This window comes from Puntigrus tetrazona, chromosome 17, assembly GCF_018831695.1.
Source record: "Puntigrus tetrazona isolate hp1 chromosome 17, ASM1883169v1, whole genome shotgun sequence".
NCBI classification, from domain to species: Eukaryota; Metazoa; Chordata; class Actinopteri; order Cypriniformes; family Cyprinidae; genus Puntigrus; species Puntigrus tetrazona.
The window spans coordinates 14,910,523-14,922,914 of NC_056715.1; the positions used below are offsets into that span (position 1 = coordinate 14,910,523).

At 38.1% G+C, this 12,392-nt stretch overlaps 1 protein-coding gene across 2 annotated transcripts in view; it reads right to left on the reverse strand.

Moving 5' to 3' along the window:
* dnmt3ab (DNA (cytosine-5-)-methyltransferase 3 alpha b) overlaps window positions 1-12,392 on the reverse strand; it is a 43,040-nt gene that overhangs the window by 29,069 nt on the left and 1,579 nt on the right. For both annotated transcript variants that reach the window (XM_043263082.1, XM_043263081.1), the window contains exons 2-4: window positions 11,687-11,778; window positions 8,106-8,210; window positions 1,702-2,017 (exon numbers count right to left, since the gene is read on the reverse strand). In XM_043263082.1, coding sequence (XP_043119017.1) covers window positions 1,702-2,017; window positions 8,106-8,210; window positions 11,687-11,764 — 499 coding nt within the window. In that variant the 5' untranslated portion in view covers window positions 11,765-11,778. The remainder of the gene's footprint in view (window positions 1-1,701; window positions 2,018-8,105; window positions 8,211-11,686; window positions 11,779-12,392) is intronic.

The following is a 12,392-nucleotide window of genomic DNA, read 5'->3' on the forward strand; positions in this document are numbered from 1 at the left end:
TCCACCTCTCCTCGTCTTTGTCTGACATTAGCGTTGTTAGCAGTGCTAGCAAACACCACATGCTTTGGTTATTTAGTGTATGACGTTTTACTAGATTTCCAAAGCATCATAAACGGACTGTCTAGACTTTATGCCATTTTACATAGGTCTACAAGTCGGCGTCTTTCACCATGAAGTGGGTTAAGGGAGACTGATGTAGGATCAGTGTGTAAGTGCCCTGGGCATTGGGCCATGCACCTGGCACGGCCCCCACTGAGAGAGTGGTCACAACGCAGACCTGCTGTCTCTCTGTGCACTGCGCCCAATCAAGGCAGGCTGCCAGGAGAGACGCGGCTCTGTCTACCCGGCCTCATCAAGGTCAATACCTGACCCCACAGTATGGAAAGAGAGAGAGAGAGAGAGAGAGACAGAGAGACAGAGAGAGAGATCTAATAATTGGCATCACACTGGAGCGCAGTGCTATTCAGGAACACAGATGAACCTGTAGTGCCACTGCAAAAAACGAACAGATTTTAGCTGAGCTGTGAGCTTGTGAATTTTAATAAGTGATTAAATGAAAAAGCAGGTGCTGCGTGATAATACACCGATACACAGATTTCTACTGCGTTGTCTTTTGTGGCAGAACACAACATGAACATATAGTGCAACGGTTTAATTAACAAACAAATCCCTTGGTTTGTCTTTTAGGAATCATTCAAATGATTTTCTGAGAGCACACTTACATTTTTAAAGCAATACCAAACGTTAGTAGTTTATCTCATCTCAACTTTTCCTAGTTAACACATGCTTTACAAAAATAATGTTCAAATAAAAACATTATTTAAATATAAACAATGCTAAAGGTTAAAGGTAATACAAAATAATGGTAAATAATGTTACTGAAAATAAATTAATAGTCACATGTGTAATTACTGGGTTCAGCGCTAGTTCAGCCGCTCTGATCGGTTTCAATCTGGTACTTCTGGTCATTTTTTTAGAAACACTAAAGAATAGAAAAAAACGGTATGATGTCAAATTGACATTAATATAATAATGTAACATTATTACAAAATGTATTGTATTGTATTTGTTAACTTTTGCGGCACTATTAATAATTGAAACCTTTGAATTTTAATTTCTCTTAAAGAAAAATCGTAATAAAAAAAACGCTCAATTTATTATTTTATTTTTATTTTCTGTGTGCTGCTTATGTTTCAATATGAATAAAATACCAACAAAATTATTAAATTAAATTAAATTACAAAATAAAATACAAATTCAAGTAAAATATAAAATAAAAAGCTTAAATCGGTATACATAGTGAAATCTAACCCAAATAAATATGGATATGTGGCAGGGGTGGTTGGTGCCCCATTAGGAAAACAAAATCCTGTATGAAACGCTGCTGGAGAGAGAATCTTGCCAAATCGCTCTGTACACGTTGTGGGAGGCTGGTGTCTTTTGTTAGCAAATTTGATTTTTTGGGGAATGTAATTACCCTGATTTACATATTAATGTATTCATTTAACAATAATTATTTGTCCTTCAAGTCAACAGTACCAGCAAAGCCTCCAAAACCATTTTACAATCCCACTTGTTTAATGACTAAATACTGCATTTTTTTACCATCATAATGACACGTTCTTGGCCTCGGGCCCACGAGAGGCTCAGTGAGCAGACAGCTGTGAAACATGATGCTAAGGAAGGTTGAGCATAACTCACATTTAGTCGGCCGCTCCAGTTTCCGTCTCCCTCGTTTCTTGCGAGGCAGAGTTGGCAGTGTCTCCTCGTCGTACTTCTCTGAGTCCTGGGATGGGCTCAGGCTCGAATCGGAGGCCGACTCGGCCCGGCAGCCTGATTGGCGTGGGAGCCCGTTTTCCACAGCATTCTTGTCCAGCGTGGGGTGGCGACCTTCGCACGATTTCTTCTCATGCCTCTCAACATCTCCATTCTGGGACTGCAAAGACGACTGGAGCTCCACCCCTTTGTGCTGCTTAGCCACGCCCACCGGCTGATCCACTGGCCCGTAACCCTCCACCTGCAGCAGAAAATTACATAATCCGATTGGACGGTAATGCATCTATAACCTACCATTAATCAAAACCTCTGATAAACAATAGCAACTCCCTGAGGCACAACAGATTCAATATTTTCATTAAATTTGCCCTCCAACACACAATAAACCAAATTTACCATAATAATCCTCTTTTTATGATTATAAGCTTCATTACTGTACCAGTGTCGACACGCAAAAAAAAGCCCAAAATCCAGAACATTTTTAAATAAAAATATGCACCAGAAGGGAGAAATAAATAAATACAGAAATAAATATTTATTTTCCACTGAAGTACGCGCATAATGTAATGTTTAATATGTCATTATTTCTAAGCACCATTTAAGTCATTCAACAATTAATTACTTGATTTTAACTGATTCATTTAAAGCATCATTCATTTATGAATCAGACACTGTTTTTTTGGTGTAGCTGTAGATTCAGTGCCAGTGAAATCTTATTTCGAGAATTTTATCATCTTGTAATCTGTATCGCTCTAACAAGGTAGAGGATGAGGATTTTAATAAAAGTGTCATTAAAACGCCCCCTCTTTTAATATAAACTACATTTCCAGAAGGGTTCCTGATAATAACGGCCATATACCTTTACTTACTTCAGAATGGTTATGAATCACAGAGCACAAATTAAAGAGGAAGACCCAATCTGCAGTATAAAGTCAAATCTTTCATTTGCAGTCTAGGCCTCGTCTTTCTTCTGCTCAGACTCTAAGGCCATTTCCTGTGTCCTTGTGTTGACATCTAAACTACCTGTCTGAACCATCTAATCTAAACAAAGAAGATACAGAAGCTCTTCCTACACATTAAGTGTGATGTGAGCACAATGTTTCTATGCATCTGTCTACAAAGACACAAAAATAGCACACAAAACAAACTACTTCTAACACTACTGCAGTACGGGCATGGAGATTAAAAAACGTTTAAAGATTTTAAAGCTTCGTATACTACACCATCATCATAACAGGGCCACTTTTAAAGCCCTCTGAAGTATTTGGTTTATCTGCATTCATGAGAAAAAATTCAGTCAGATATACTATACACACACACACACACACATATATATATATATCTCAAATTATCTAATTGCTCAAATTGCTCACAATACAATTTCACTTTTTTTCTATTAATGATCAGGCAGCACATTACAGAAAGATCCCAACCTCAAAATCTTATCTTTTGGGTAACCATGGCGATTTCAGTTAGACCACATTTAGGACGAAAGCTATTTCCTAAGTGCATTACCCTATCTTAACTACAGATCCTAACAAAAAAATCCTAAAAACCAACCCCACAGCTGTCCTAACTTCAAAATGATCTGAAAAAAAACCCAGAAAAAAAATCACTTACAATTGCGCTGTCCAACAACGATATTACTTTCATTATTAATCGAAAATGAGAGGCCCTAAAGATGTGTATTTTATCAAATATTTTTATTTTATTCATTTTAGATGTCTTTCCCATCTCTTTTGATCAGTTGAATGCATCCTTGACAAATAAAACGTTGACCTGAATTTTTTTTGATTGGTAAGTAGAAACAATATTAAAATGCAATCAAACCACCTCAAGTGTACATCCTGTATCATTAATCTACAACCTCAACATACACTGCTCATCGAATCCAACCACCTGCTTAGCGTGTGCACGAGAAGCCAGTCTGACACGAGAGGCTGGAAATACAGAGACGAACAGACTGGGAGCCCGCAGAGAGCTAAACCGCCAATCTGACGGTGGCATTTCTCTTTAGAGGAGCAGCTGCCGCTTCGCCTCGCTGCCTCGGGATGTCAAAGCCATTCTCGTGAAAGAGAGATCGGACAGTGATCTGACACAACACAACCGTTACTCTACTCTTGTGAGAGGAACCACATAATCTCCCAAACAGCTGCTGGATTGTTCGTTCTCAATCGGGAGCAGTTTTGTCGTGACGATGACAGAAGATTTAAAACAGTCAAGTTGTTCGACGGCATACCGTCGATCGAACTTGTCTTAGCAAGACTCTTGGTGACTCTGGAAAATATGACTAAAAACAGGGTTACGGCGGCGTGCCGCCCACAAACGCTGGATTCTGGGTTTCTACTTTCTTGGTGTTTATTCTTTCCGTTTGCTTCATTTTTCATTCGACATTACAGAGGGGAGGTGGTATGGGAGGAATGTTGTTCATTTGTCTGAAGAGAGTCAGTTGGCGCAATGAGAAAAACGTTTTTAAGACCCCTGACGTCTCTTTAAGAACTACATACAGTACAATGTATTACTTTCCATTAGTGTAACTATTGCTGCTGCTTATAGGGATTTGAACAAATCATTAACCATGAGATTTAAACACAACTATTCACGCAAAGACATCTTTTTACTTGTTTTGTGATTTATGGACTTATTTATGGACTTATCTGATGTACAATAAAATTGGGGGGATTTCATATATAAGAGCCTTTTAAGGCACCAAAATATCATTCAGATGGGCTCCTGGGATAGAAAGCAGCCCTCCAGAAAAAAAAAAGTCCGTAGGGAAACAAATCAGTGAGCAATTCTCAGAGTGGTTGTGTGAACTGGACAAGATTACTCAAAAGAGAAATTACTTTCTGAACAGGACAGAATTTTCTCTCATAAAATATTAATTAAACTTTCTACAATATGACATTTGCACTCAAGTAATCTCAATATTTTGTTTGTAAGAATATTCATATATATATATATATATATATATATATATATATATATATATATATATATATATATATATATATATATATATATTAAAACGTTAAAATTTCACCAAAACAATGTTTTGCTCAAATATAATTAAAAAAAAAAAAATGGTACGGTTATTGCCTGACCACCACAATAACATGGTATGTATCTTTAAGGCATAAAAATCTTTAATATACATAACAGTTCAGTTTCCAGTTCATTTAAAATAAAACATTTGACTGGCTAAAAAGAACTGATTCATAAGAGTCATTTTTTTTCACAATTGTGCCATTATGACTGTTCTCTCTACATAGATGATGTCCAACGAACCGCATATGGATTCACAAAATGTTTTCCTAACTGTCACTGCTGGCAAATAGTACATTTTTGTTGCACACACACACACACACACACAAATATTTCTAGTTATTATTATTTCATATTTTAATTTAATTCCTTGTAAGCATTAAAGCAATAGTTTGCCCAAAAATTAAAAGTCGGTCATGTACATAAACCTATATGGTGTCCTTTCTGCTGTGGACATAAAGAAGAAATTTTTATGCATTTTGGTAACCAAACCGTTTTGGCACCCATTGACTTCCACTGATCTTTATTTCAAATGATTAAAACAAATGTGACACATTTTTTTCAAAGAATTATCCCTTTAAGAATATATCAACCACATAAAAACCACCCACCCCACTCAAGCTTCACAATGGCACAGAAAACGCATGCCCTCAAGTCCAACCGAATACAAAAATGCCCGGAAAACCATGAAACAATGGCGCTGGCTGCGGTCCAGTGATCAAAACAATGTGGTTTGCTTTGATATTAGCACCTTCCTTATGTGACCTAGAAACAAATCCCCCCATGTGTACATGCTGCACTAAAGTTTGGAAATAAGGATAAAGGGGGGGATGCTTTCAAGTCCAATTTCCGTGTCTAAAAACAGCACTGTGGAAAACAATGCTACTAGCGTTCAAGATGAAAAATAGAGCAAAATGTCTGAAGTTCCGGTCATCACTCTTGTTATACATCACTTAGAGCCTCGTCTTCACCAGACGGCTTTTACAATTCCAGGACATTTCAGCGAGGCAGTCAAACATAGAGTGCTAACAAAGTCCTCCACATCAGCAGTCAGCTCCTCTATGAGAGATGACTCAAACATTATTCTATCTGTCTTCACATGGCTTACATTTCACAGAGTAAGACATCGCTCTCCTAGCAGGACCGCAATTACCTGTTGAAGGAATGGGATAGGAGGATAATACAATCAGAAAGTCCTCAGGGGAAGGCAGGAGAGGAAGTGGGGCAACCGAACATCCACATGCCCTGACATGCCCTCTCTGGATTAATTATGCAAGAGAGGGGATTATTTTCAAAAAAACAGGAATACCGGCTCTGGAGAAGGGGGACGTTTACCAGGGACTGGACACTTGCTCTCTACATTCACTTCCTAAAATTTACAGGGCCCAGGACAAAGGTTTTATGACTTCTCTCTAGGTCCCAGCGAGGAGGCTAATCTATAAAGGACTTTGGTCGGGTCCCATGACCCGGGATTTCATTTCCCGATTGGCCCCCCTTTAGCCCTGAGAGGTTTGTCAGGAAGGTGCAAAACACGCAAGAACACAAACACTGGATCTTACTATGCACTGTACGGCTTTTTAAATGTATGATAGATCATACAATGTGATCTCAAAGAGACTTTCAAACTTTATGATAAATCGTGGTCACGATTCATCGTTGATAAAGCCGGTCGCTCACTTTTACGAAAAGCCCCCCAATGCGTCAATTTGTACTCAAGTTCTCAAGCTGATGGCTAGACGAGGCCGATTGTGTGATGTGTACAATACTGTATGCCAGATTGTACAACCAATTGTAGCTACGAGATTCAATCTCGCACTTTACAAAAAGCATCGGTTATGTTGTGCTCGCATTTTCAAGTACAAGACCAAGCCCAAATCTGTGAATCGAATCGCCATCCAGATCAAAGTTGACTACAGACGTAACGTGTTCAGTCTTTGACGTCAAACTGTATGATGAACTGTCACCAAAAGACGTCCAGCCATGATTCAGGGTTGACAAATCACTTTACGAAAAGCTCGCTAAAGAGATACTCAGCTACTCATCCTCGGCGATGCATGTTGCATTTGCCCTGTCATATCTGGCTATAACACGTCATACAGCCGATGAGGCTCTCACAATATGTGGTTTCAACAACCACATGTATTCACATTAATCCAGTTTCGTCTGGAATGCGGCCCAGACCACCATGCGGCCCAGAAGTGGTTTGAACAATCAGATTTAAATATGTCTTTAAAGTGCTTCTGAGGGTATCTACATTTTGTCTTTCCACGATCAGATAGCTGTCGAATTAGTGAAAAAGCAAGAAGTGACCAGCTGTGAACAGGCCCTCATTCTGTACTCACACTCTCAAGTTCAAGATGAATCTAATTATCATAGAGGCAAAAGGTCACTTCAAGAATTAACAAAGAAGTGCCTTCTGTGAGTTTGTTATTTGTACAATCTATATTATGGTATTTCTCTAAATTAAACATAGGGTAACACTTTTTTACAGACCTGTTCCCTATGTAAATATGACAGTATTTTCAATAACTGGGTTATAACTATGTACTAACCCCCGAACGTACCACTAAACATAACCATGCCCCATATGTAACAGTACCTAAGAGCCAGACGTAAGTACATTGTCACACATATTGCAAAATAAAGTGCAACCAAACATAGACTTTATTCATACCACAAAAAGACAAACATATTGCTGAAAAATGCACAATATGCAATTATCCAGCCTAGCGTGAAGTCAATATGCACATCAAAAATGATTTGGGACAAATATTGATGTAATTTAGTGGGCTATGTCTATTTCGAACAGCCAGAGTTTGTACATTCACAGAAAACACCCTTTACGACTACATAAACCAGAAATTTGTCTCAGACAGCAAGATCGTAGCCAAAATTGCTGTCCACTTGTTAACACAATACTGAGGTGTTTTTGGTGGTCACCAGTGGTTTTTAGTTCTTTGCTATTGGATTGTTAGGATTTTGCTGGGCCCAAGTCGAGAGATCACCTTCAGGCTAATGCTCAGGTCTCTCCTTCGAGTCTATAGGAGTCTTTGTCTGTTTGGTTGTCCACCATCAGGTGCAAATATCAAGTTTGATCAGTTTCAAAAAATGTGTCTGGTGCCCCCATGTCATTACCAGCAACCACACACTTGCCTGTTTATCCGTTCCCTACCACCGCCAAGGCTAGCGCCTGGTGGATAAGTGAAAATAAACCGAATCCCAAGGGAAGTCGGGTGTTCTGTGGTTTGGTTGAGTGCTGAGAGCTCAGTCTCTAGGATACTCACGGGGAGGTGCTTGCGTTTGCGGCCAGGCCGTCCAACCTTGCGGACAGGAGTGCAGAGCGAAGGCATCTCGTCAATTATCATTGTGTCCATTCTAGAGCTCTCATTCTAAACAGACAGAAATGAACATCAATTAATTATTGCTTAACTAATTATTGCTTAACATTTAGCCATTTTGAGAGCAATGCATAATAAAGAAAATATATACTTTGATTCCATTCCAAAACCTTTTGAATATACATATACTACTACATTACTATATAACTACAGTTATTTAATTTTTATTATTAATGTTTAATTGTAAATTACCAGATTTGTTTTCTCACTAGGGACACATAATATAGTGACATCACTTTAGTTATTGGCTGATAGAGAGAATTTTTAAAACGTGCAGTTATTGGATATCATTGGCTATTAATGACTATTGGATAATTGCACTTCAAAATAATAAATTTTTGTATCATTTTTATGGTCTTTTAAATTTCTTGTGGTCTTTTTAAGATGCTTATCAAAGCTGCATTTATTTGAACAGAAATAAAGTATACAGTATACAATTTCTCATTTTTATTTTCAGCATTTGTTTAAAAAAGAATTTGTGCATTCTTGGTGAGTGAAATTATTCATTTAAAATAATAATAATAATCTTATATAATCTTATGAAATACTGTTCAAACGTTTGGGTTTGTTATTTGTGCTTTCTTTGTTTTAACATTTTTAAATCTAATCGAATCCAATCTAATTAATAACACTGGTAATCTAGGGATTTTCAAAATCTAATAAATCTCTATAATATAATGCTTAAATTCCCTTTACTGGTGTTAAATTTTGTTGCTTATTTTCAATGATTCAAAAGAATGAGTTATAAGCCGTAAGGTGAAAATAACTATCTGCTTATCCGTATTGGACAGAATTTTAAAATCATTTCATCCTTCAGTTTACAGCGTGTATCTTAACCTTTACACACCGAAATATTCCAGTACGCACAGCCATTTTTAAATTCGTCTTTCGAGACTTTTAAAAATCACTCCATCTCACACATCAAGGGTTATTTAGCTAATGAGAAAAGCCAGTGTTTGAATGGCATCGTCCTTTTATCCGAGCTAAAGTGTGGGTTGATGCAGCCGTGGAGAGATCCCGAACTCTCTGGGCTCTCTCCTGACACAGTTACAAAGACATTCAGTGGATCATTCTCTCCCCTCATTCACTTTCTCTTTGTTTAACACAACCGTGTCTTCCCTCCTTAACAATAGCCACTCCTGGTCCAGCCGAGCACCCTAGGGTGGACGGGAGAGAAAAGACGATCCTAACGTAGCCGCTGCAGCAGCTTCAGGGCTGGGATGAATCAAACCACCGGCTCTAAATCAGAATGCTAATGAGGATGCTGTCCCCGTCTGCCACGACTACTGAGAAGTCCAGCATGGTCGAAAGATGGCTGGACACCACTTGAATTTCTTATTATTAATGCACAACGGCGCTTGTATGAAGTACAAATAGCATCTCAAGTTACCTAAAAATGTGCAATTAAATGCAAATCAACATTTTTTTGTATGTAAATATATTTTAAAATATTTAGATTTAAAATACAATGCCTATTTGTATTTATAATATTTTTTTTAATACATCTATTTGGAGTTCTGGAGAGTTAGCTGCTCTTTTTCTGTCACGTAACTGAAAAAAAACCCTCACGCGATGTTCTCATTACGACACAAACACACAAACCAAATGTTTAAACAAACAAAAACAAAGGGTGTGCACAGAAATCGACGTTGCCTTGTGTGAACTCAGTAACACCGTCTACATCTTTGCTCTATTTCTGTCGGCAGCCGGTTATTTAAGGCAAGAACTGTTGCCAAGCAACAGGACTACGAGCGTAGCACGGGTCCACGGGTGCAGGGGTGGGGAAGAATGAATTCCCCTGTAAATCAGGCAAACGGCAGCCTCTCCTACACAAGCCAACACCCACGTCACTAAACGCTCGTACGAAACAGAGCAGACACTATCTCCGATAACAATTCACTCGTGTTTGCTAATTATGTTCACCGGAGCCTCTACGCTGACGCTCGATAGCCCCGCAAGTCGCTGCCGTGGAAATGAATCATGTCAAATTAAAATGATACACTGAATGAAACACCGTAGTGACGGATTGGAAGGGTGGGTTAAAGGGACAGTTCACCTAAAAATGTTATAACGTGAAAGCCGATATTTTGAGAAATGCGGGGGTTTTTTTAGTTTGGGAGCCGCCAAAAGTGTTTGGTTCTTCGAAAGAAGAAAGTATGACGCACAGGTTCGGAACAACGCGAGGGTGAATAAAGCGAGCCGTCCCTTTAATCGTGGCGCGAAACATGGCAGGTATCTGGAAAACGGAAACGCATAAAAAGAATTATGCAGGGAAATGCGAGGAATCAAAAACTTCTCATCTTAGCTTATACGTGGGACACGGAATCGTGAGGGTCAGTTTTGTGAAATTGAGATTTATATGCAATCTGGAAGCATTTCTTTGATTTACGTTGATTTATAGGACAGCATTTGGCTGAGATACAACAGTTTGAAAACCTGGATTATGAGGGTGCAAAAAAATCTGAATATTAAGAAAATGCCAAAATACAGAACTCGACAAAGCCTATTGCTAATCAGAAATTAAGTTTCTAGTTATTTACCATATGAACTTTGCAAAATATCTTCACTGAACATGATCTTTTGATGATTTTTGGCGTAAAGTAATTTTACAATAAATACAATACATTTTGTATTTTCCATGGAGCTTTTATCTGTTCAGCAAATCATTAGTAAACAGTCGTCTCAACTTTTAATCAGCTAAAATGTACTTTTAAAAATGCGTTACCCTAGTTCTTTATTAGCACTATAAAAATAACGAGATTCATTTTGATTGGCCGCAGTGGTAAGAAAAAAACTGTTGTTGATCCTGAAAAAACCACAAAAGATTCGTTCATCGGTAGACAAATGTAATGAATAAACGAATATGCACGGATGTGGTCAAAAGGTATGTTTATCACTTGCTCCTACTTGCTGAATGTTTTAGTGCGTAATTATCATAATTACAAAATGACAACCTGGACGTTCTACTTTTGAGCTGTTCACATCTTCAGAATTACGGCAACAACAATACTAATAGCAAAAAAATATTTAATCTGAGTTATCAATATCTAAAACCAACTTTGTGCTAGCTTTAATATATGGATTTCATTTATTTACAGAATATCCCAATATCCTTGAATTATTGAGACATTAACAATATGCTTATTGCATGCTGCGTGAAAATTGATAACATGTCTTTTCAAATCACTGCAACCATTATTTTTATTAGTATAAATGCAGATAGAAATATAGTATAAATATGTCATTATTATAAATATAGCTAATTTTTAAGCTTTCGATTAAAGACACGTTGTCGTTTATTTTCAGAGCTAAAGAGCGTTAACATAATTCTAGTTGCTGCGTATGGAAAGTCAGAGTTGACTTTTTCGAAACGCAAGACATTTCAGTGACAGATGTGCTTTTTTTTTTTTAAGGCAGCACACAGCAGGCCGAGCATAAAAGTGTCCAGGGACTCATTGACCTCTCACCGTTTGATTTCCGTTGGTGTCACAGTTGAAGTCGGAGCTCTTGAACGCGGCGGCGGCGGCGACTGTGTTGGACGGCATCGCCAGATGAGTGACTGTTGAACACAACGCAAAAGTCGAAAAAGATCAAAAACAAAAATAAAAGAACAAAAAAAGGGGGGAGGGGGGGGGAGAAAAACGATGACCCTCCTTCTTTAGGATCCCCTGCAAAAAGGAACACCGCAATCAGAAGAAACGGCACTCGAACACAACATTCAGAAAACATAGACATATCCAGAAGATTATAACAATGCAAGCAATAACACAAAAGTTGAGGTCCTGTCAAACTCATATTAACAACTGGCCTTTTTAATGTCTGTTAAGTAAGTAAAACATTGGTGCGTATGGAAATATTAGAGAACAAGACGTCGCTTTCAGGTCGTGGATGAGAAATCAACCGTAACTATGCGTAAGTTTTCAGTTTAACACACCAGAAAGTAATCTATCGATGAGTTGACTCAAAATGCACGCATTCTCCGACTGCTACATGAAAATTCGTCTCGGGGGTGAAACATGAACTCTTCTCTTTATGGTATTTCCTATTTTCTTCCTCAGGGCTGTTTTAAAGGGATCTGTACATTTTATTCTCCGCTCTCATGTGCGCTCGCTTCAACGCGCTCTCTCTAAAATAGGACACCGAAGTCCCATGAAATTAGATTTGGAGGTCAAT